The following is a 21472-nucleotide window of genomic DNA, read 5'->3' as shown; positions in this document are numbered from 1 at the left end:
AACATGAAAGAAGGTGAGTGAGCTAATATCACAATCTAGCTATTCTTTGCATTCATTTATTTTTTTTAAATAACCAGTAACCTTTCTCTCTACTAATTTATGTTATTTGTATAATATATAATGTGTTGTAATGTGTAAAATTGGATTGTGTGTAAAAATATAGGCTTTAAAGCAATTCGTCAGAAAACAAAGAATAAAGAAATTGTGCCCAAAAAGTTCCAACACCCAACATTTACTTTTTTAGTATTTCATTATCAGTTGCATAAATGGTGTCATACATCTAGTAGTTTTACACATAAATCACTGCAACTGTAATAATGACAAAAACAGTAAGAGCAAAGATAAACAGAACATCATAAAAACAAGCACACTACATAACACTGTAATGTTTTTCTATTTTTTTCAGGGTCTGAAAGTCACACAACAGCCCTGTTCAATCAGCAGAGGTACCACAGCATCCTCTTAAGTACATCCATAGACAATGTTCTTGCGTTGATAGCAGTACTGTACAGTAGCATTTCACCAGAAGACAACATCTGCTTTAATAGTGAAGGCTGATCAATATTTCCTCATAGTCTCTATAGCTATGGTGCAGATTTGTGATGGGGTCAGTGTTGATGGGATGGTGTTCTTGATAATGCTTTATAGGTGGAAACCAGGGGAAAGTTGTCCCAAAATAAGGTTCATTATGATATAACTTTTTCATTAACCCTGGGCATAAGGGACTCATCCATAAAAAGTTGTTCTGTGACTTTTAGTCAGACTTTGCCAAAAAAGGTCTATTCATGTTCTTGTTGACTGCAGACAGAACAAAGTCACACTTTGTTTTAGATAGAAACCAACTAACAAGTTCTTTCTTGTCCCTTTATGTTTCTTGATTTTTATGAACACCGTCACGGACGTAAGCAGAAAGAACGCTGGTGAGGTTTTCAATCTGTGTACGGAGAAACATGCGATCTTCCTGCAGGTCCTGCACCTGTTTCTCTAGGGCTTCGATTTTCACCTTATTGCATTCCAGCAAACAATGCTGTTTGGTGATGGTCAGCATCTCACTGGTGAGTAAACTCTCCACCGGAGTCGTCGCTGCTGAGAGAAAAGAAATAATCACAAGTTTAGTTAGATAGTTAGACACTTTGACAAAGGGCACAATGACAGTGGATATAACATCAGATCTCCACCTCCCCAATAATAAAAGCAAAGTTATCACAATTCGAGCCACAGATTTTTATTCACCTTGGCTTTAACACGATATTTAAAAAAAATGTTTACCCAAGTATCATCTTGATGAAAATAAATGTTGAAGACTCTAATAAGCTATTCAGTGAATAATAAAATAAATAATAACATACTGGAGATGGCATTGCTCAATGTGCTGTCCTGTTCAGCATCAGTGTGGACTTCAAAGTTCATATTTTCCCACTCGATTATTTCATTTTTTGGTTCTTGTTTCATCCAGCTGCTCACAGGACTCTCGTGTGTCGCAGAGCTGCAGTCTGTCTCACTGCTGGCTGAGTTTATAACGGATTCCTGCTGGCATTGAGAGTTCACCTCAATATGGCCACTGCAAGAGGACAAAAATCACACAACAATCATGTTATAATTATTAAAATAAAAATATAAAGTCATACGTATATTATTATATTTACAGATAAAATAAATTATCAATCAAATACTTATGTTTCAAATAAAAAAGTTATTTAGGGAATAAAACAACAAAGAGTGAACATTTTCAATTAATGTTCTGGTGACTCTGTAAAGTGTATAACGCCATCTATACAATAGTAACAAACTTGTGCTTTCTATACATGTGATTCTTAAAGGGGGTCGTACACAGGACGCGCAGCCTAGCGCCGCGCCGTTCTAACGGTGCATTCACACAGCGCATAAGTGTTAACGCTTAACAGAAGGCTTGTCTGAAGCGTGGCCAACAGCCAATCACAGTGGCCGCTACACATGCTCCAGTCTTCCATAAACGTAATTGGCTGGCTCTGCCTAGGTTATTTGCATAAGGCAATCTGATTGGCCGACGCACGCGTTGCCGCTTGAAAAGTTGAGAAATTTTCAACTTCTGCCGTGAGCAATGGCACTGACGTGGCGGCGACGGATCCACAATTCAGTTCGGCAACGCATGACGTCACCCATTAAAAGTGAATGGGGAGTGTTAACGCTTATGCTGTGTGTCAATGCACCGTAAAAAACTCCAACACATTGAATCGTATGAGTATACGCACACCTGCGCTGACAGGTGGCACCTGTCCGCCCAGCTACGACTTAGGAAGTTGCTCAAATCCCTGTCGTGCCACTCACATAGTAACATTAAATAACATCATATTTGTCCCAAATCATTAACGATTAACATTGGCTGCTAATGTATATTTTGCATTTTGAAGTAGACGCTATCTGACGAAGCTCGCGCCATTTAATGTGCACTTCCGGTTTACGATACCTCCGAGTTGTCCTAGACGTTAGTGGACGTGATGCTGAGCTGCGGGGCCGGTGTGCGACCCCTTTTATGCTGTCAGGTTGGATTACTACAGACATCCAAATAACATCAATCCCCAAAAATAAACAAACAATAGCCAGACAATCAGAGGTAATATACCAGGACTGTGGTGTTATAGTTCGAATCTTCTCTCTTTGAATTTTCTTGTATCGTCTCCAGTTCTGCCTTAATTCTTGCTGTCTTGTCATAGAGAGTTTTGCTATTGGTGAATGTGTTATCTTTCCCTCTCGCTTTCTTTGTTCATAACTAAGAACAAGAAAGAAAAAGTTTACAGTTAAGGTTTCTGTAAAAACTCTTCCATATGCTTTCTCTCTTTCCCTCTTATCCTCTATCTTCTCTGTTGGCTGTCTACTTGGACAATACTTGAATTTACTTGCACTAAAATTTTATATTTGCTCAGCTAATTAACAATCATTATTTATTGTAATACGCGTACAAAAGTATAAACAATATAAGACAAATCTGTTTTACAATGTAGCTTATTTAGTAGGGCGTAGTATTACCTCTCTCTTCTTCTTGCAAGGTATCTGGCTCTGGAGATGGGATTTGCATTTATTCTTGCTCTGTGCCGAGCTGCTTTTTCCCTGTTTGATAGCGGTTTCTAGAAGGAAAAGCACTTTATTAAAACCAATTATGATACACTATAATAACAATCATGTTCTTCAAAAGAGTTTTTCATACTTCATAATGCCAAGGAACCCTAAATTATGATGAACCTTTAATATATTTTGAAATAAAAAAAACATTTGAACTGTGTTAGACACATAGTATTTGTTTAGATATTATCAAAACAACGTTTTCCAACCTTAATAACTGATTACATTCACAGTAATGTTGGATATATAGTAGTGTAAATCTAAATAGAAACATATTCAGTTTCACAGCAAATCTTGTTTCCTAGCAGCTTTACAAAACAATAGTTTCATATTTTTACAATTGCTACATTGTATTTTCACTCCGAAATTTTCTGGAGATGCTTGTTCCAACCAATCTTCCGAACTCTATCGTGAAGTCAACAAGGAAAGTGACTTAAGGGGGGGTCGCAAAAAAAAAAATCGAACACATTGTTTTCTATCAGTATACGCAAATCGGCGCCGACAGGTGGCGCCTGTCTGCGCCGCACAGCTACGACTCAGGAAGTTGCTCAAATCTCTGTCGCGCCACAGAGCGCCACTCACATAGTTTAACATTAAATAACATCATATTTGCCCCAATTCATTAACGATTAACATTGGCTGTTGGCGTATATTTTGCATTTTGAAGTAGTTGCTATATGACTAAGCTCAAGCTATTTAATGTGCACTTCCAGTTTACGATACCTCCAAGTTGTCCTAGACGCGGCGCTGAGCTGCGCGTCCTGTGTGCGACCCCCTTTATGTGTGCTGTTTATGCGCGCCCAACACCTTGCCCGACATCATTTGCGTCTTTCCATTGTCCAATTGAAAGATTGACAGCGGCCTTCCGTTGTAGTGATGGAAGTTTACCGTTTTTGGAACAACCGGACTGCACTCTCTCCTGTGTGTCTGTGCACCACTCACCCTCGATCAAGGTCAGAGCAAGCGTCCTCTTTTTAAAGTTTCTGCTAAAATGACAGTTAACAGCAAAAGGGCACTCGCACTTCAATATTTGACTGACAGGACAGCTGCGTCGGTGGTTGCCTAGCAATATAAAAAGCTGCGCTGCACTGCTCTGTTTTAAAGTGACAAAAAAGGCAGTGCGGCATGCCTTGGGTTTTCAAGAGTTTAAAACGTGTTTGGTGTGATTAGCTCCTAAAACTGCAATTCATCGAAAGGCCACTAGAGGCTGGCTCCGAAATAATCCTATTGATCCCTCATGTTAAAATGCCCAACTTTACAGCAAAAATAAATATGTTTACTGCCTGGTACAGAAGTGGTGTGTTTTTGGTCTATACAGCTAATTTTGCTCTTCGTGACAGCTGTGGGGGGGGTGAATTTTTATAACTCATCTGTTTAAATTATATTAACCCTTATGAGGCGTACACACCAATCGCAAATTAAACAATTTGCTTGTGTACATTACATACAAAGTCAATGCAAAGACAGGAATAGACATGAACTCGTGTGGGGCGATGGGAATGACGCAATTGGGCTGCGCGATTGCTGTGAAACATGCGCTATTTGCCTCAAACGCGTCCCACGAGTAAGCTAATCTGGAGAGAGGAACGCGATGCTTCGCATTTGGTGTGTACGCAGCATTAAAGTTAAGGCATAATTAAGGGTGTGGTCACTTAAGTGACTCGTCCAAAGGGAATGGACGCGGAATGAATCTATGAATATGTATAGCCTACATGTCCCGCCCATTGGAACAGTTTTTACGGAAACTGAATCACACCGTGCCTAAAATTCATTAAAATGTCACTGACCCTGTTACTTAATGTAAACAACAATTGAGAAAATTGCTGCTGCTTTCACGGAAAATACGCGAACACCCAGCACCAAAGTAAATTAGACCGCGCTGTTTAGAAACATACAAACCTGCAGTTTGGAAACTGAAAATGTGTAAAAACTGCAATTGTAACTTACCAGTACTTCGCTAAATTGCAGTGAGTGATTGTGGCGCAAATGGGTAAACATGTTGGACGTGTTTCCACGTTTCGCAGCTACTTCCTTGCCACATTCTTTACAAATAGGAAAACCGTCCTCGACTATCGATCCTTGTGCATTTTTCCGATATCCAAAATATTTCCATACTTCGGACTTTACCTTTTTAGCAGGGGGATAAAGACTCGGAAGCGCTTGTTCTTCCGCCATATTTCCTCACATTGGTTTTGTTTACCTTTTCCGCTGTAGTAGCAGGGAACAGAGGAGTACGCATGCGTCATTTTACTCACCAGCCGAGTCAGTCAGTAGGCTTGTTCGACTTCATGCAGGGCTGCAAGAACCGACAGCCGGATGACGTCAAAGTACCGCGAGAACAATTCGAGAAATCATACGAAGTGTAATTTTGGCTCGCTCTCGCGGCACTTTAACGTCATCCGCCTGTCAGTTCCAGCGTCCTGGCACTGACCTATAAATGCAAGTGAACGGTTTGCTTCGCTTTTTCTGGATTTAAAGCACAATACATTTATATTTCTTAACTGCATTTAATTATACATGCAGTACAAAAAACGTCTCTAATTATTTAAAATTTCGGTAGTTAAACTTAAAAAATATAATCATCATCAGTGTGCCTGTTTTTATTTACGGGCACTAGATGGCACTACGTGGTAAGACAGTGTATAAGTGTGACTTATATTTCAAAAAAAGGTTTTGTATTACAAAGGTAAAATTATTTTGTACCAGTTGTTACAAGAGAAATGAACAAGGACCACAATGGAAATAAGTGTTCTAGTGTTATCCTTGACAAAAAGTGTGAGTTTACTACAGTTGTGGTTTTTATTACTTACTGTTTGAAAATCTGCCTTTTGATCAGTAAGTAGGGCTGGGTATCGATTCAGATGTTCCATATCGATTCGATTTCGATTCACATACGCTATCAAATTGATTCGATTTTCGATTCCGATTCTCGGATCAATTTTTATACTCGATTCTTGATTCAACTTGTATTTGTATTCGTGGAGAAGACCAGATTAATTAAGTGCAAGTGATTTTTCTCTAAAAGGTTTACTTTAACTTTATAGTACCAATACCAGTTTTGTAAATCAGCACCAATATAAATTAAAATTACACATAGGTTAATTATAGCAGGTTTTCTGTAAAACCACAGTAATTTACCATGGTCTTACAATAGCAGACCTGCCAACCTTGGAATTTTTTTTTGAGTACAGTAGCATCGGCCGAAAGGACAGAACACGGGTTTTTTAACATCTAATTTAACACATGCACGCGCACACACCTCTCGGTAACTTTCAAGGTAACATGCTGCACATTACACTCACTTTTTTTCCCATCCTGCCATAATCTGCTTTAAAAATAATTATAAATGTGAATAAAATTTGCCAAACATGGTGATTAATAACATTATTATTGTTAAATACTGTATTCTCCAAAGTTTAGCATGTCTGCACAAACACTGTTAAATAGTTATATTCCTGTTAAATAGTGGGTGATAGTTCATCCACAAATGACATTCTGTTATCATTAACTCATCCTCATATTATTCCTAACCTTAATGATTTCAGGGGTGCAAACTCATCAGGGGTGAAAAAAAAAACATATATACATATATATATATATACATACATATATATATATATGATTTTAGCATTTTAATTTAAATCAAATTTGAACCTGTTAGCATAGTTAATGCAACATCAATTACTAACATCAATTACTGTAATTACATAAACAAGAATTAATGAATGCTTATATACAATATAATGTTCATTTTTTGTTCATAATGCATTTACTAATTTGAACAAATACAACCTTTTTGTAAAGTGTTTGTTAAACATGTTTATAATGTCCTCAGTTGTTCTGTGTTGTGCATGTGAGTGGTCACAAGAGGGCACCAAAGTGTAAGCTATGTAAAACGCGTTTGCGTTAATGTTTGTCCCCTGTGGGTTATGGTAGATCAGTGTGTGTGTGTGTGTGTTCATCTCTGCATGTATGTAGAGCTGCTCTGACCGTGAGAACATGGCCTGATTACCATATGGGCAAATGGGGCAGTTGCCCCGGGGCCTCCGGCCACCAGGGGGCCCCCGACGATATGTCATGTAACGTGCATTTTTTACATTTTTTTTTTGCACAACGACATCAAATACAAAACACATTTTGTACAAATAACTTATTTTGATGTAATCTGCATTTATGCCACTAAAATAAATTAAAATGTGCAAGTCAACAATCCAATGTTTACACACTCACTGTATAAGCGTGACAAGTTGACCAATTAAATAGTGTGAATAATTTCTACCAGAAGACATGCCCTTTACGATTGATACAATGGTATGGGAGGGCGGGTTTAATGTCAATTCTTGACAAAATTAAGAAAAAAAAAATGGAGCTACACCGCAAAACCAGAAAACATAATGGATCGACGCATTCCTACCGGAAACATTAAACGAAAGCAAAAAAAAAAGAGGAGAAAGAAGCTTTTTTTAAAGGAGGTTGCTAGTTGCTCGTTAGAGAAGGCACCTGTTGTAATCTTAGCAATGAGGCTGATTGTGACACCAGTCCCGCTTGCGAGCCCGAGCCGCCGGAGAGTCTCTCGCCACCACCTGAAGCAAGCAGTGCTTCATGCGACACGGTCCCAGAGGTTAGTGCCAACAGCTCAACACAACCTGTGGAAATATAAATGACCCGTCTTTGTGGGGCACAAAAGACGAACGACTTCTTACAGTAAGACCCTTGATTGTTGCCCTAAGACCAGGGGCTTCACTAGACCCCTTTTACTGGGGCAGTTAACTAGTGCAATCCTTTGCAAAGACAATCGCGTCAAAAACGGGTCTATATGCAATGTAGTTACCCAATTTACGCTTGTAAAAAAGCAACGAAGCAGTCGAATTGACGCCATGTCCGCGCGCGTCTTTGCGTTCATCAGCGCACAACCGCATTCAAAAGGTGACGCCACGCGAGTGAGTGAGCTTATGAAAACATGACAAGACTAAAGTAAGTAATAATGATAATCTTTTTGATTACTCGATCATTATTGCAGACCTGCCAACCTTGGAAATTTTTTTTGAGTAGCAACTTACTGCAGCGGCGCAGCGCGATGTTAGGCACATTTGCTGATCAGTAGTGATTGAGTTCACATGATCACTTATCACTTATTACTAAGCACATAGTTCCCACTCACCACCATATCTAGTTTTTTAACATAAAAGTAGGCTATGAAGAACTATTTTAATGAAAAGGCAATCCCAAAAAATATGCTTCTTAAACAAAACTTAAACATAATTGAAAATTGTATTGGCCTATGGCATATGTCTTAAATACATGGGACATTATAAATAACAAAGAATCAACAAATAGCAGGCTATATCCTTGCTTTATTTTCCAGCAGGCACGTTGACATGAAGCTCCACTGGGGCAAAGGCCTCCCACTACTTTCTCTTTAACATACCTAACATGAACAGTATTAATATGTTTTAAGGCATAAATGCCATGTTAGCAGATTTGCATTCTACAGAACTGATGATAATGAGTCTTTTATAAAAATGTACAATAACATTACTTAGCTACTACAATAAAAAGCATATGTGCATGATCATTTGATTATATTATCTGCATAGTGTCTAAACCTGCTGAAAAAAACAGCATAGACCAGCATCATTCCCATGCTGGTTTGGTGCTGGTTTAGCTGGTGGTCACCAGCATACAGAACCAAAACACAACACATGCTGGTCTTGCTGGTGCTGGTATGCTGATGACCACCAGCTAAACCAGCACCAAACCAGCATGAGAATTAAGCTGGTCTATGCTGATGGTCACCAGCACCCAAACAAATGCTGGTATACTGTTTTTTTCAGCAGTGATACCAACTGTTTATGTAGTGTCCTAAAGTAGATCTAGTGAACTAAACAGTGATTTCATATCTGACAATACAGAAGAGTACACAAACATGTTTTGATTTTCTCAGCAATAATGCACAGCTCTATACTTGGTTTTGACTGGCTGAGCATATAGTTCGTTTTACCTCCCTCACCATCTATACTTTCTGCTCCTTTCTCTGCACAAAAAAATTGGATGTACATCGACAGGAGCCAGTAACAATCGAGTAAGAATAAGATTGATATTATTTAGAAACTTACTTTTGTTTTGTCATGTTTTCTCGCGTGCTGTCGTGTGCTCTTCTGAGTGAGCGACTGAGTGCTATAAAAAGTAAACACAGACACTCCGCTCGCGGACATAAATTTCTGCGTGCTCGCACCAGTTTGTCTTTTCTGTTAATGTGGGACTGCAACGAGTTTACAAGTGTGAATTACTTTTCATATAGCTCCGTTTTTGCCGCGATTAGCAGTGTAAATTAATATACTGGCAAATAAAGTAAAAACTTAAACTTGGAGAGCAACATAGGACACTGGGTACAACAGATTTACACTGTGGCACGTGCAACAGTAAAATGGGTCTACACGCCCCGGTTGGCAGGCTTATTAAAATAGATGCAATTCACAATTCCCATAGCCTGCCCATTTACCTTTAAAACGGTGTTTAGAACCATCATCCATGTAAAACAATTCACAGTATGAAGATGGACAGAGATGAAAACCATTCGTTATTTTCGTTATTCGTTTTGACGGCTCTCCGCCTTAAAGAGTTTAAAACTAGTGCTATGATTGGTCGACGTTGTTTTTTACCAATAGGTTGCTGCCCAATGGGGTTACACCCATAGACGAGTTGCCTAGTGCGCAAATGCACAGACAGTTGAACTCAAAGCCATCAATGGCTTTTCGCGTATTTTGAAGTTGCAAATCGTAGCAGCGTAGTTTGGTGTCTAAATGCGTATCTCCTACGCAAAATGCGTAAAGGTTGGCAGGTCTGTTATTGGCTTCTGTAGATGTACATCACAAATGTTTTGTGCAAAGCAGGGAAAGGGAAGAAGAAAAATGATGAGTTTAAGGGAGGTAAGACAAACTACATCATCACCCTGTCAGGGATCAAACATTAGAGGAAAAATCTCAGGGAAACTATTCGTCAAATCTATAGAATTGCATTGTTGCTGAGAAAATCAACACATGTATGTGTTATACTGTTCTGTATTTTCAAATGAATTTAATATTTAGTTTACTAATATTTAACTCTAGGACACTAACTTACATAACAGTTAGCAGTAACTATGACTGAGATTATTTAGTATAGCAGTCATAAAATGATAAAATTGCTATCATTGTATAATGTAGAAAATATTTCTCTGCTGTCATTATTTCCAAACATGCTATGCCATTTATGCCTCCAAAAACATGTTAATAATCGTAGGTATGATGAAGATTACTTAAGCAATATCGCTCGAGTAGGAGTGTGATATAGCTCTGTATCATCACGGCTGTGATTAGGCCAGAGGCACGAGGCCGCAGGCCGAGTGCCGGGGGCAGTCACAGCCGTGATGATATGGAGCTGTGTCACACGATTCCGAGAGCGATATTGCTTTTATACAACAGTTCGACGGCACACGTTTGAAAAACGAAAACTAGAAAACAACAACAGAGTTATTTTAAAAGCCTCTTTGTTTGAGAACTACTTCTTCCGCCACGGATTTGAGGGCGACCAGAATGACAGGTAAAACTTTCGGCTGCTTTGAAGCTCATAACAACTCAATGGACGGAAAAGCCGTTACTTTATATTACCGTTTCTTGGTCACAAAGTGTAGTTTTAAGATTAGTTCAGTCGAGAATGTATATGTATTATATTTAAATCTGCAGTCGATTAGTAAAGATAGCGCCTGTTTGAACGTTTGCTTAGTGAGATTCGGTACGAATGAGAACCAAAGCATGAGCGGACATCAGTGTTCACTCGCCCCGCTGACCACCGCCATCTCTGGGCTACATCTCTGAAAGAGATACTGTCATGACCTGATCTCTCTAAATCTTGTCTTATCCGAGTTTGAGAGATTAGGTTGTGACAGTACGTGTCTGCCCTGAGAGAGTTGTGTGACATGCCCTTTCGCGGTCCACGTTTCTCTCAGGGTTCGTGAATTGTTTCCCGCTCCCTTATGTTTGATTAGCTTCAGGTGTTTGTTGTTTAGAATTCCCTATTTAATACCCTTCTGTCCTGTCCTCCGTGCGTTGGTATTCTTCTGTGTTCCCTGAAAGTCTCTAGTGTGTATTCTCTGTTCCCTTTCCAGGTCCCGGTGTTTACTCTCTGTTCCAAGTCTCTTGTGTAAGTTTATGTAGTTAGCGTTTCCCAGTGTTAATGTTAGTTAGTTAGTTCTCGTGTTTATCATTGTCATGTTTACCCCCTCGTGGGTGTTTTTGTTCCGTTTGTTCCTGTTTATTAAAGTATTGTTTATTTAAGTCTGCGTTTGGGTTTTCCTGTCTTCTCGTGTTCCCCGATCGTGACAGATACCCTGGCTCTCATGTTGGCATTGTTTGTTTATGATCGTCAAAATGAGATCAAATTTTCAGTATTTGGTGTCATGATCAAACTATTACTTGTTTTTTAATTCATATTTAGTGTCTTTTGTGTTGTTATTGTTTTGGCGCGAGGTAAAAGTTAATAAAACTACTTGTATAACGTTACTATTGCTTTCTCATTTATTCTTAACGTGATACGAGCACTCGATTATTATTATTAAACTTTGTTCTGGTCAGTACTATATAAAACGGTATTTTATAAGTGTCAGAGATATGTTTTTGCATGCTGCTTATAAATATACCAGTGGCCATATCTCATAACATGTTTTAATAGTCAGGTCACGATAAAGTAAATGATCAATGTCCACATTTAAAAGCTGCGGTGCTTACCTGCAGTTTCACGGTGTTTTCGCGTTCTGATAAGAAATATAGCTCCAGAAAAAAAACGAGTGTTTATATTCCTCTTTCCAAGTGTTAATAATCCACACGATGTGACAAGACATTTCTCCCATTAACTGTAACGTAACATCCAAGAGCGCTGATCTTTGACGGAATAACTTCCGATTGGGGATTCACAGACTGATTTATGAGCTAGTAAACTAATGAGACAAACGGAGAGTGATTCAAAACAGGGCGTCTGTGTTTTTCCATTCAGAGATGAGCCTGCTTAGGACCTCCATTCACTAGGTGGCAGAATGATACGAAAGGTGAAGCGGTTACAGTGCCGATATCAGCACAATATCGCACGGGTCTTAGCCAATCAGATTCGAGAACCAGAAAGAACTGTTGTATAAACTTGTATATGTATCTTTCGCAGTAACTGTTGCACTGTAGAATAGTGGGTTAAGCAAAAGACATTGTTTAGAAGTGTTGCACACTTCTTGCACACAGCAGGCTTTCAAAAAAAGTCAGCAAAAAATGGGGGGCCTGTGCCCCAGTAGAGCTTTATGTCTAGCAACGCCCCTGCCTAAGACTTTTTTGACTTGTTTTCGCAAATGGCAATAATAAAAAACGAAATCCAAACAAGTACATTCTAAGGCATAGAATTATACTGTGTATTCTTTTCATATTGTATATTAAAATTGATTTAATACCTAATTACATAAATATTGTGTACTTTTACTTTTCTGGAGTAAAAGTACGAAAGTACTTTTTTGTTTTTACTTAAAAAACTAGATGTTTAATGTACTTAAAGATTAAATACAAACCAAAAACTTGAAATTATGAAATGTAGTGGAGTAAAAATTAAGATAATATGCTTAGGAATGTATGTTTTCAAAGAAAAACACTGATAAAATACGAATACTTAAAGTATTTTTACTTTCTACATAAAAGAAAATTAAGTAGCCCAGTGTCCGCCTCTGGAGTTGATAGGAAGAGGGATAGGAGGGGCCTATGATGTCTTTGTGCCCAGGGGCCCAGAATTTGTTAATCCGGTCCTGCGTGAGAATGCTGTGTCAGAGAGAAAGCAAGCTCAAATCGCGGCAGTGGCAGCCAGCAGTGGCACCTCCGGCATCTGGCTCATTTTGAGGCATCTAGTAGTGGCACTTGAGGCATCTGACTTATTTTGTTTGTGGCACCTCCGGCATCTTAAGGCAGCTAATCGTGGCACTTCCGGCATCGGACTCATTTTGAGGCAGCTAGTGGTGGCACCGTGACTTTTTGAGGCAGCTGACAGTTTTTGTGTCATTTAGGGATGGCACTTCAGCGTCATATATTTGTACCAGCTGTTTTACGCAGTCTTTGTGCTGTCGTGCTGGCTGTCAGTTGGCCATTTCGAGATGCCTCGGGAACTATGGGGAACTAGGTGCCACAACTCTTGGCACTATGGCATTTTGCTGGCGTTCATTTAATTCACGCGAGGTGCGTGTGTGTGCGCGCACGCTGGCTGACAGTCGTTTATAGGTGCGGGCATTTCGAGATGCCACGGTTACTCTTGAGATGCCACCACTCTGCCCAACGGAATAGAAATAATAGAATTCTAGTTTTTTCACTTTGTTCATCTTATTATTTTAGCGGGCAGACTGAGAAGCACGTGGCTAAAATGTTTCTAATTTATTTAAACAGTATTTTAAAACTAGGAAACCCCCTCTTTTACCAATTATTACAGTATTGCAATTCTCTTGTCTACCGGTAGGTGCCCCCAAGCACAAACGGGAAACGCCGGCGCCAAGACTATATCAAGTTCTGATATAAGGTTTCTCAAATAAAAAATACCATACTGTTATTACTTGTCTTTGACCACACAGGGTGGAGATTCACATGTACCCCAGGGCCAGCAGTGCAGCACTGTACATTAACACCTGTGATCTTAATGTGAATAAATGTTCAAAATAAATTTTGAATGAATCTTTTTAGTTATTGTGTTGTGAATGTAAAACTTTTTAAAAGAATAAGTAAAAGAAAAACGTCACAGTTTGTTTATCAGACCAAACAACCAAGATATGTTTCATATCCACAATTGATTTGTTGCAAAAAGAGCATTATGTGTACTAATGCTTGGTATTTGTCACTTTATGTACTGTAAGTGAAACATTCTCATTCTCCACCACCACGATGTGCATGTGTGTGTCATATGAATAAACAGAATATATAAAATATTAAAATAATGTAACTATATGTAATTATACCGGCACAGAATCATATAACAATTAGTTATTACAGTGACATTCCTGTTATTTTCGAATTTCTTGTTACTATAGGCTACTCATTGTGCACTGTTTTCCTCGTTCATACTGTTTATTGAGCAACTGTACACTTTATAAAATTTTCTATTTTGTGATTGTATGTATTTTACTGCATATAGAGTATACATTATATATTTTATTGTCTTGATTTAATTTATTGTAAAGTAATCTATTGTAGGGGTGTGCAGCGGAGTCAGTATTTGTATCTGTATTTTTATCTGTAACAATCACCTTTAAGCGTTTATTGTGTCTTTCAGCACAGTTACATATGTGACCCATTCTGTCTAAATGAGTGGGATGTTTTCAGAAAAAATAAGTAGCCAACATTAATCCCTCGTTTAGCGATTCAAATACTTAAACATCTATTAATTAAACATACGTTTTCTGAGAGTGAAATGATTAATACTAAGATGCGTGTCATGTCTGACATCTTGGTTTCGGTTTAAAAACATGCAGGAAATAAATAAAATAAAATGCAGGACTTGCTTGATGTTTAAAGAGTTATTAAGAGAGATAAGTTTTAAGTTAAAAAGTTATTAAGATCGACAAGACTCGCGCTGACTGACAGATCCGAAACGCAACACACAGACACGCAAGTACGTGCACTGACAGAATAGTTCAAAAACAAATTTACGAAAGCATAATAAGCATTACTACAAACTTGCTGAGCTCATTATTAACTATGTCCATAGCCTACAGCGTTTGCGCGAACAGAACGAATTGTTTAAAAAAACTTCCTTATTAATTTTCATCTAAATTAATAAATAATCAGATATTCGTTTAAAATTTCAAATAACAGTATGCTCTATTATTTTAAAGTCAGTTTTGACTTAGTTCAAAACAAGCAAAATTATTTTAAACAATAAGGCAATTAGAAAGATTTAATTCAAATGTTTCAGTTGTTTTTTACCTACTTTATTTTTTATGTTAATTGTAATTCATGTCATAATCTTCAGTTTAAATTTTGCTTTTAAAATGTTACATTTTCATATTTTTATCTATTTACTTATTTATTGTATATTCACCTAGATTGACAATGAAGCTTGCTTTAACTATAAGATCATCTGTGACCGAAGTCAAGGAGACACGGAGTTATTAACGAATATTTTATTATCAGAGTGCAGCATTTTATCAAGGTTTTCTGGTCTTGTGTAATTAAATAATAATAAAAAAAAAACTAAAAGGCTCATTTTTACAGTTGGGTTAAAAGAAGTTTGATATAAGCAGCGTTTTAAAACTAATTCCAAAACAGCTCGCGTTTCTAAGGGACACGCAGAAAATGTCATCCATGTAATTTTATAGATTGCACTCATTCACTTCACACACATATTATACATGCTTTAAGGGGTGTATAATTTAGCGCTGTTCCAGTAAACACGTGATTATGTCTGGCCGAATATTTTTTCTGTTATTCGGATGAATTCATTATTCGTTTTAAAGCCATTATCCGTGCCCTTCCGAAAAATTATGAATTAAAATATTTAAATGATGTGTAAAAACTAAATTCAAATAGAAGGGTTAAACTAAAACTGAAAATGATTTCATAACTTTTCCGTATTACTTAGTTTAATCTGCAGAAAAAAAGATATTTAAAAATAAAATTGACAACCAACAACTCGCAGGGGGCACAATAAGTAAAAGCATAGGCGGTGTTTCTCGTTTGTGCTTGGGGGCACCTACCGGACCGGTAGACAAGAGAATTGCAATACTGTAAGATTAGTAAAAGAGGGGGGCTTCCTGGTTTTAAAATACTGTTTAAATAAATTAGAAATATTTTAGCCACGTGTTTCTCAGTCTGCCCGCTAAAATAATAAGATAAGATGAACAAAGTGAGAAAACTAGAATTCTATTATTTCTATTCCGAGGGGCAGAGTGGTGGCATCTCAAGAGTAACCGTGGCATCTCGAAATGCCCGCACCTATAAACGACTGTCAGCCAGCGTGCGCGCACAATCATGACAACACACTCACACATGGCCGACTGACAGCCAGCACGCAAACATTATGACAGCACAAAAACCGCGTAAACAGCTGGTACAAATATACGACGCGGTGCTACCCCTAAATGACACAAAAATTGTCAGCTGCCTCAAAAAGTCACGGTGCCACCACCAGCCGCCCCAAGACGAGTCCGACGCCGGAAGCGCCACGACCAGCCGCCCCAAGATGCCGGAGGCGCCACAAACAAGACAAGTCAGATGCCCCAAGCGCCACCACCAGACGCCCCAAAATGAGCCAGACGCCGGAAGCGCCACCACTAGCTGCCACTGCCGCGCGGAAGTGCCACTACTAGATGCCTCAAAATGAGCCAGACGCCGGAAGCGCCACCACTAGCCGCCACCGCCGCGACCCGAGCCTGGCCCTACTGCTGTGTCAACCGCAGCAAGTTAATAAATATACTTTAAGATTAATCTCCATCATCATTTACTTCCGAATGCATGGCAAGCTGCATCAGCAGTGTAGCACAACTCAACAGTGTTACAGAAATTTGTATTTTTATTATTATTTAGTAGTACACATAAACATAATTCAGGGTTTGTTCTGATCACAGTCAAAGCTCTAATAATACAGTATATGAATATAAACCCTGAACGAGCAACTCGAATCAAACTTGTGTACAATTCGACGTACAAATCTTATTAAAGGTAGAAAAGTGATTTAGTTAAGAGCAGTGAGCGATTTTCTCTCAATGCTGTTTGATTAACAAGAGTGACAGACAGGATTAAAACTAGGTAACTTCCCCTTTTAGACTGAAGTCTGGATCTAATATACTGTTAACACATGCGTTTTCTGTTTTAGTTGTTTACATTCTCTTAAGACCTAAATGTTCGTGTTTATGAAGAGACTTGCAAAAGATGGGAATTTTGACGCGTGTATGCATTTAAGGCTAATACAACAGCAAAATACTCACAAGCTTAATGAGAAGCGGATACACGGCTTGCACGCTCCTCTTAAACAGAAACAGGTATATAGCGCATATAGCACTGTTGTCAACGGCTTAAAATCACTTAACTTAAAACTGCGGTGCGTGAACAAATGTTAAGCTTTATGACCACACGCACAGCAACGTGACGTGGGCGCGTAACCTCAAATGAGAAAATACTACGCAGGGCTCGACATAAGGGACTGCCCGGTTGCCCGGGGCTAGTGTGAGAGAAGCTCGGGCCAGTAAATCCTATTGTCACTTGCCCGATCGGGCCAGTGCTTCACCCTCAGTCACTAAAATATATTTTCGGTCTGCTGCTATTTGTCTGTATGTACTCTTACGCAATGTTACCCTCGAGACGCATTTTAAGCGGCGCGAACGTAAACTTCTTAGCAATATCATAAAGTTTAGAGTTAACACTGCTTTAAATTCAACCATAACTGTGACAGTAGTGCTCGTTACTGTCTGTCTGTCTTTAATTTATTGTAGCTTTGTTTACAGTACAGTACAGAAAGGCATAGGCACCTATCACGTGGGCGCTCGAGACACGAGATATTCTCCATGTATAAAACTTTATTTGATGTGGTTTGTATATGACGTTTTATTTTATTGACAATTATTTTTTTTTTATTGACATTTAATCCGCTTCACTCGGATGTCAGGTGGATTCCCTCACTATTTCTGTTGCTTGTTTTGAGTACTTCGCGCGACAGAGGCGTCACCAGGTTTTTGCATAGTTTAGAGAGACAAATCGTATCACTGTACTTTGAGGTCAAAATGAGTACCTGCTACGCAAAATGGTTGGCAGGTCTGCAAGCACTGAAAAAAGTTTAGCCTCAAAACATTTTACATCTTTTAACATAGGCTATTATATTTTACCTGGTTCCAGCCACTCCCTGTCTCTTGCCTCTCCTTCCAACGGTGGATGTGCGCAGCTGGTAAATGCAGGAGTGCTGTGTTCATGTATGTCCTGTGCATGATTTATCATACTCTGCAATTTTGCCTCCATCTCATCTGGATCTCCTGTATGGGTGGAAGCTGCAGTCCAATAAAGATGGTTGATAATGGCTGGCCTCCACAGCTTGAGATCTTCACAGTTCCTCTCTTTTGCAGCTGCATCCAGTGCTTTCTGTATACCTGTTCCAGAGCAGACAAACAGAGCAAACTAATTTTTAGGAAAGTGAATTTAAAGGGACACTTCACCCATTTGCATTAAACTTTGTATAGTTAGAACCCCAGTCATGTTTTTGAATGGTCGTGCATCATTCCCTCTGTTTCCCCTGAGACAGGAGAAATATGGATTTCAGTGTTGCACTTCCTTCTTTCAATGATGTAAAAATCATCATTTTGCATCATTGAAAGAAGGAAGTCCTATATCTTTGTAGAGGGGGTGAGACTACAAACACAAATTTTCTCTGTCAAATAGGCACCAAATTCGACAATTATGTTACATTTCGACTACAAATATAATCCACTTTAATAAAGATTAATGTTTCCACTGGTGAAATGCTCCTTTAACTACAAAAAAGTTTGATATGTAGAACTACCCACATCACAATACATACTTTTACCAATATGCCAGACATCAAAGAAATGCCTTGTTCCTTCTGAACACATTTCTTCACGCACCCACTTGGCCACCTAAAACACAAATAGATTTTTAAAGAATTTAGAATTGATTTTGAGTGATACTGTGCCTTTCAATGCTGATCAGCTTTAGATCTCTCCTAGCATCATTACCTGCCGATTTCTGTCTGTTATCAGAGCAGACACTTGCATGTCTTGGTCCATTAGGAACTGCATACTCCGCTTTAGACCCTCTAGCTCACACCAAGAGCTGCTTGGGACTTCTGAGCTCTGTAATACCAACTGATTACTGAACAGTAACAGTAATATCCGTAACCAAATCAGACACAAGATTTCTGTGTGACATCAACGTACTTGGACAAGCTGAACATCCAAAACTTTGTTAATTCGATCCTCAATCAAGGAGTAGCTACCATATTTCGCACAGTGTCCAGGAGAATCTGATCTAAGAACGTACATTTAGAGGTTAATGCAAAAACAAATTGACCTGTTCAACATCAGTGACGTCAGCTGAACCATTCTACACTGAAAACAATCTCTAGTTGCGCATGATTGAATTAGGTTTTCTTAAAATAATTTTTCTTAAACTTTTGGATTTACATTATTTAATTATGTACACCAGTTCAACATGATTGAATCGTGTTTTCTTAAAATTAAATGAATTTTAATTTATGTTCATTTTATTTTAAGAAATATAATTATAATTTAATTCTGTGCAATCGATGTCCAGAAATTATTTTTTTCAGTGTACCTGCAGTCACCAGACAAGATCAATCCACCCCCAGTCTCCTTCAACTCCCTGATGATCCCCCTCTGCTCATTCCTCCAGGCCTGCATGATGGTAGGGATAGTGTATAAGCGCTGATGGTGGAAAAAAGTGCCGGGACTTATGCACTGCAGTCCAAACAGCTTCAGCATCCTGATTGTCTGAGTAGCCATGCAACCTGAGAAGTGGATGGCACCGCTGAGTAAAAGGTTGCAGGCAGGCATGTTTCGATGCACCTTCTCTTGGTTTTGCCAGTAACGCCTCATAACCACAAGTTTTGCAGGCCTGAAAGATGAGAGAAGATTTAATACTCAAGCAGCTTTAAGATGAGCCAGTAAAAAACTGTATAGTTAAGACACAAATAATTAATATACATACTGTGCATTCACAGACTATAATTCAGCTCCTCATACATAGACAGTTGACAAATAAGACATTACCTGCTTGACTTTTATAAATGTTCCTTCCGGGTGTCCCTGGGTTTCCCCACAGCATACAGGGCAAACCGTGAACAAGGTCAGCAACTGCCTCTGGCAAACAATGAACTTGTCAACAGCACTGAAAACAAGAAAAGGAAAACACACATTAATTCTGACTATGACATTTTTTTGATACACAATCAGAAACATTTTCCATGAATAAAAAGGTTTTTACTTTGGGTCACTGAGAGATTCCAGCTCTTCTGGTTCCTCCTCAGAGGGCTCACTCAACATCTCCTCTCCTGGACTCCATGACATATCACCAGAATGGTTGATGATATCAGAAAATGAACATTCATCATCACTTTGTTGAGGACTGGCCAGTGGAGTTGATCTGTGATGCTCAAACCGTTCGGTTTAACTCCCCACATCCACCATCTGACAGGGTATCTGCACATTTTTAACAGCAAATTTAATGACTTTTAAGACCTTTTTAAGTCCTCTAAAATAAAAATTTAAGACTTTAACATACAAAACAGGAAAATGTTCAGCGTGACACGACACAGAATTGTGTGTTGAAGCATAGCACGGCACAGCTCGCCTGAGCCACACTCAAGACACATCACAGGGAAACAATAACTTTTATACTAAGTGCTAATTCGCCTAACAATTCTGACATGGTTGACTGTGTATGTAAAAATCTGCCTTTAAGGTACTTCAGTTAATTTCTAAATTCTGGCCCCTCTTAGCATTTTGAAAAAGACATGGAGGATAGCCCAGAACATTACAAAATAGGGGTGTGACGAATCACAAAACTCATGGTTCAGATCACATTACGGTTTTTGAGGCACAGATCTGATAATTTTTCAGATCAGCAAAAAAGGGGTGGGAAACATTTAGTAACAAATTAAGAAATTACAAACATTTATAAAAAAGAACAAAGTTGCACATTAGGTAAAGTCTTTGTATAAATTAAATATGATTTTTTTTAGAGCTACAGAAGGGATTTTCTCTTTGTCTTGGGTTGTTTGAACATTAATGACACAGACTTAAGTAGGGCTGTGCGATTTAGGGAAAAAATCTAATTGCGCCTTTTCTGCCAAGAATTGCGATTGCGATTCGATTTGCGATTAAATTTTGTAGCAGATGCAATGCGCATCTGCCTCTTTAGATGGTTAGATCTTACTGATACTGCTTATGGGTCTGGTGATTTAACTGTATTCTTATGTTTTTTTTTTGTTTTGTGAAAATAAGGAAACAAAAACAAAGAAATTAAGAATATGATTAACACTTCTTATTGTATGAAATGTAAAATGATCTTTAGCTTGGACTAACACTGTAACAGTATTTAAATAAGTGGGTTCATTATAGCTGCAACTTTAACAACAATTTAAAATATTTAAATGGGTGACTGAGTTTTACTGAAAAGATTTGAATGCATGTTTGGTTTTTTTTGTAAACAACGAACTGTAATACTCAACTTCATAACCATCCAAATATTAAAAAGCTACATTTGGGATTTTTAAAATGAATATAAAATCCAAATGCGTTCAATGTCATGTCATTTCATTCAAGTGACATTAGCAACCAAGTTAAATGGTATTTTAGTTTGTT

General features: G+C 38.4%; 1 protein-coding gene and 1 long non-coding RNA gene across 4 annotated transcripts in view; one reads left to right on the top strand and one right to left on the bottom strand.

Annotated features, from left to right (window-relative positions):
* Positions 1-21472, top strand: part of LOC141362158 (uncharacterized) — a 270438-nt gene that overhangs the window by 211592 nt on the left and 37374 nt on the right. The window lies entirely within an intron of this gene.
* LOC129426346 (uncharacterized) lies at positions 217-20279 on the bottom strand. 3 transcript variants are annotated; one of them, XM_055182600.2, is made up of 12 exons: positions 20094-20279; positions 19880-19997; positions 19425-19724; positions 19028-19118; positions 18827-18943; positions 18652-18727; positions 17966-18223; positions 7600-7745; positions 3007-3104; positions 2603-2749; positions 1350-1561; positions 217-1083 (listed from the first exon to the last, which is right to left on the bottom strand). In XM_055182600.2, the coding sequence occupies exons 3-12, from the start codon at positions 19703-19705 to the stop codon at positions 866-868; spliced, it is 1644 nt and encodes a 547-aa protein (XP_055038575.2). In that variant the 5' UTR covers positions 19706-19724; positions 19880-19997; positions 20094-20279; the 3' UTR covers positions 217-865. The 3 variants fall into 3 exon arrangements, with proteins under 3 accessions (XP_055038575.2, XP_055038574.2, XP_055038576.2); XM_055182599.2 differs by having other exon boundaries at positions 217-1086; positions 20094-20278; XM_055182601.2 differs by lacking the exon at positions 2603-2749 and having other exon boundaries at positions 217-1086; positions 20094-20277.

This window comes from Misgurnus anguillicaudatus, chromosome 25, assembly GCF_027580225.2.
Source record: "Misgurnus anguillicaudatus chromosome 25, ASM2758022v2, whole genome shotgun sequence".
NCBI lineage: Eukaryota > Metazoa > Chordata > Actinopteri > Cypriniformes > Cobitidae > Misgurnus > Misgurnus anguillicaudatus.
The sequence above is the reverse complement of the archived record's forward strand: the minus strand, read 5'-3'. Positions and strand labels throughout refer to the sequence as shown.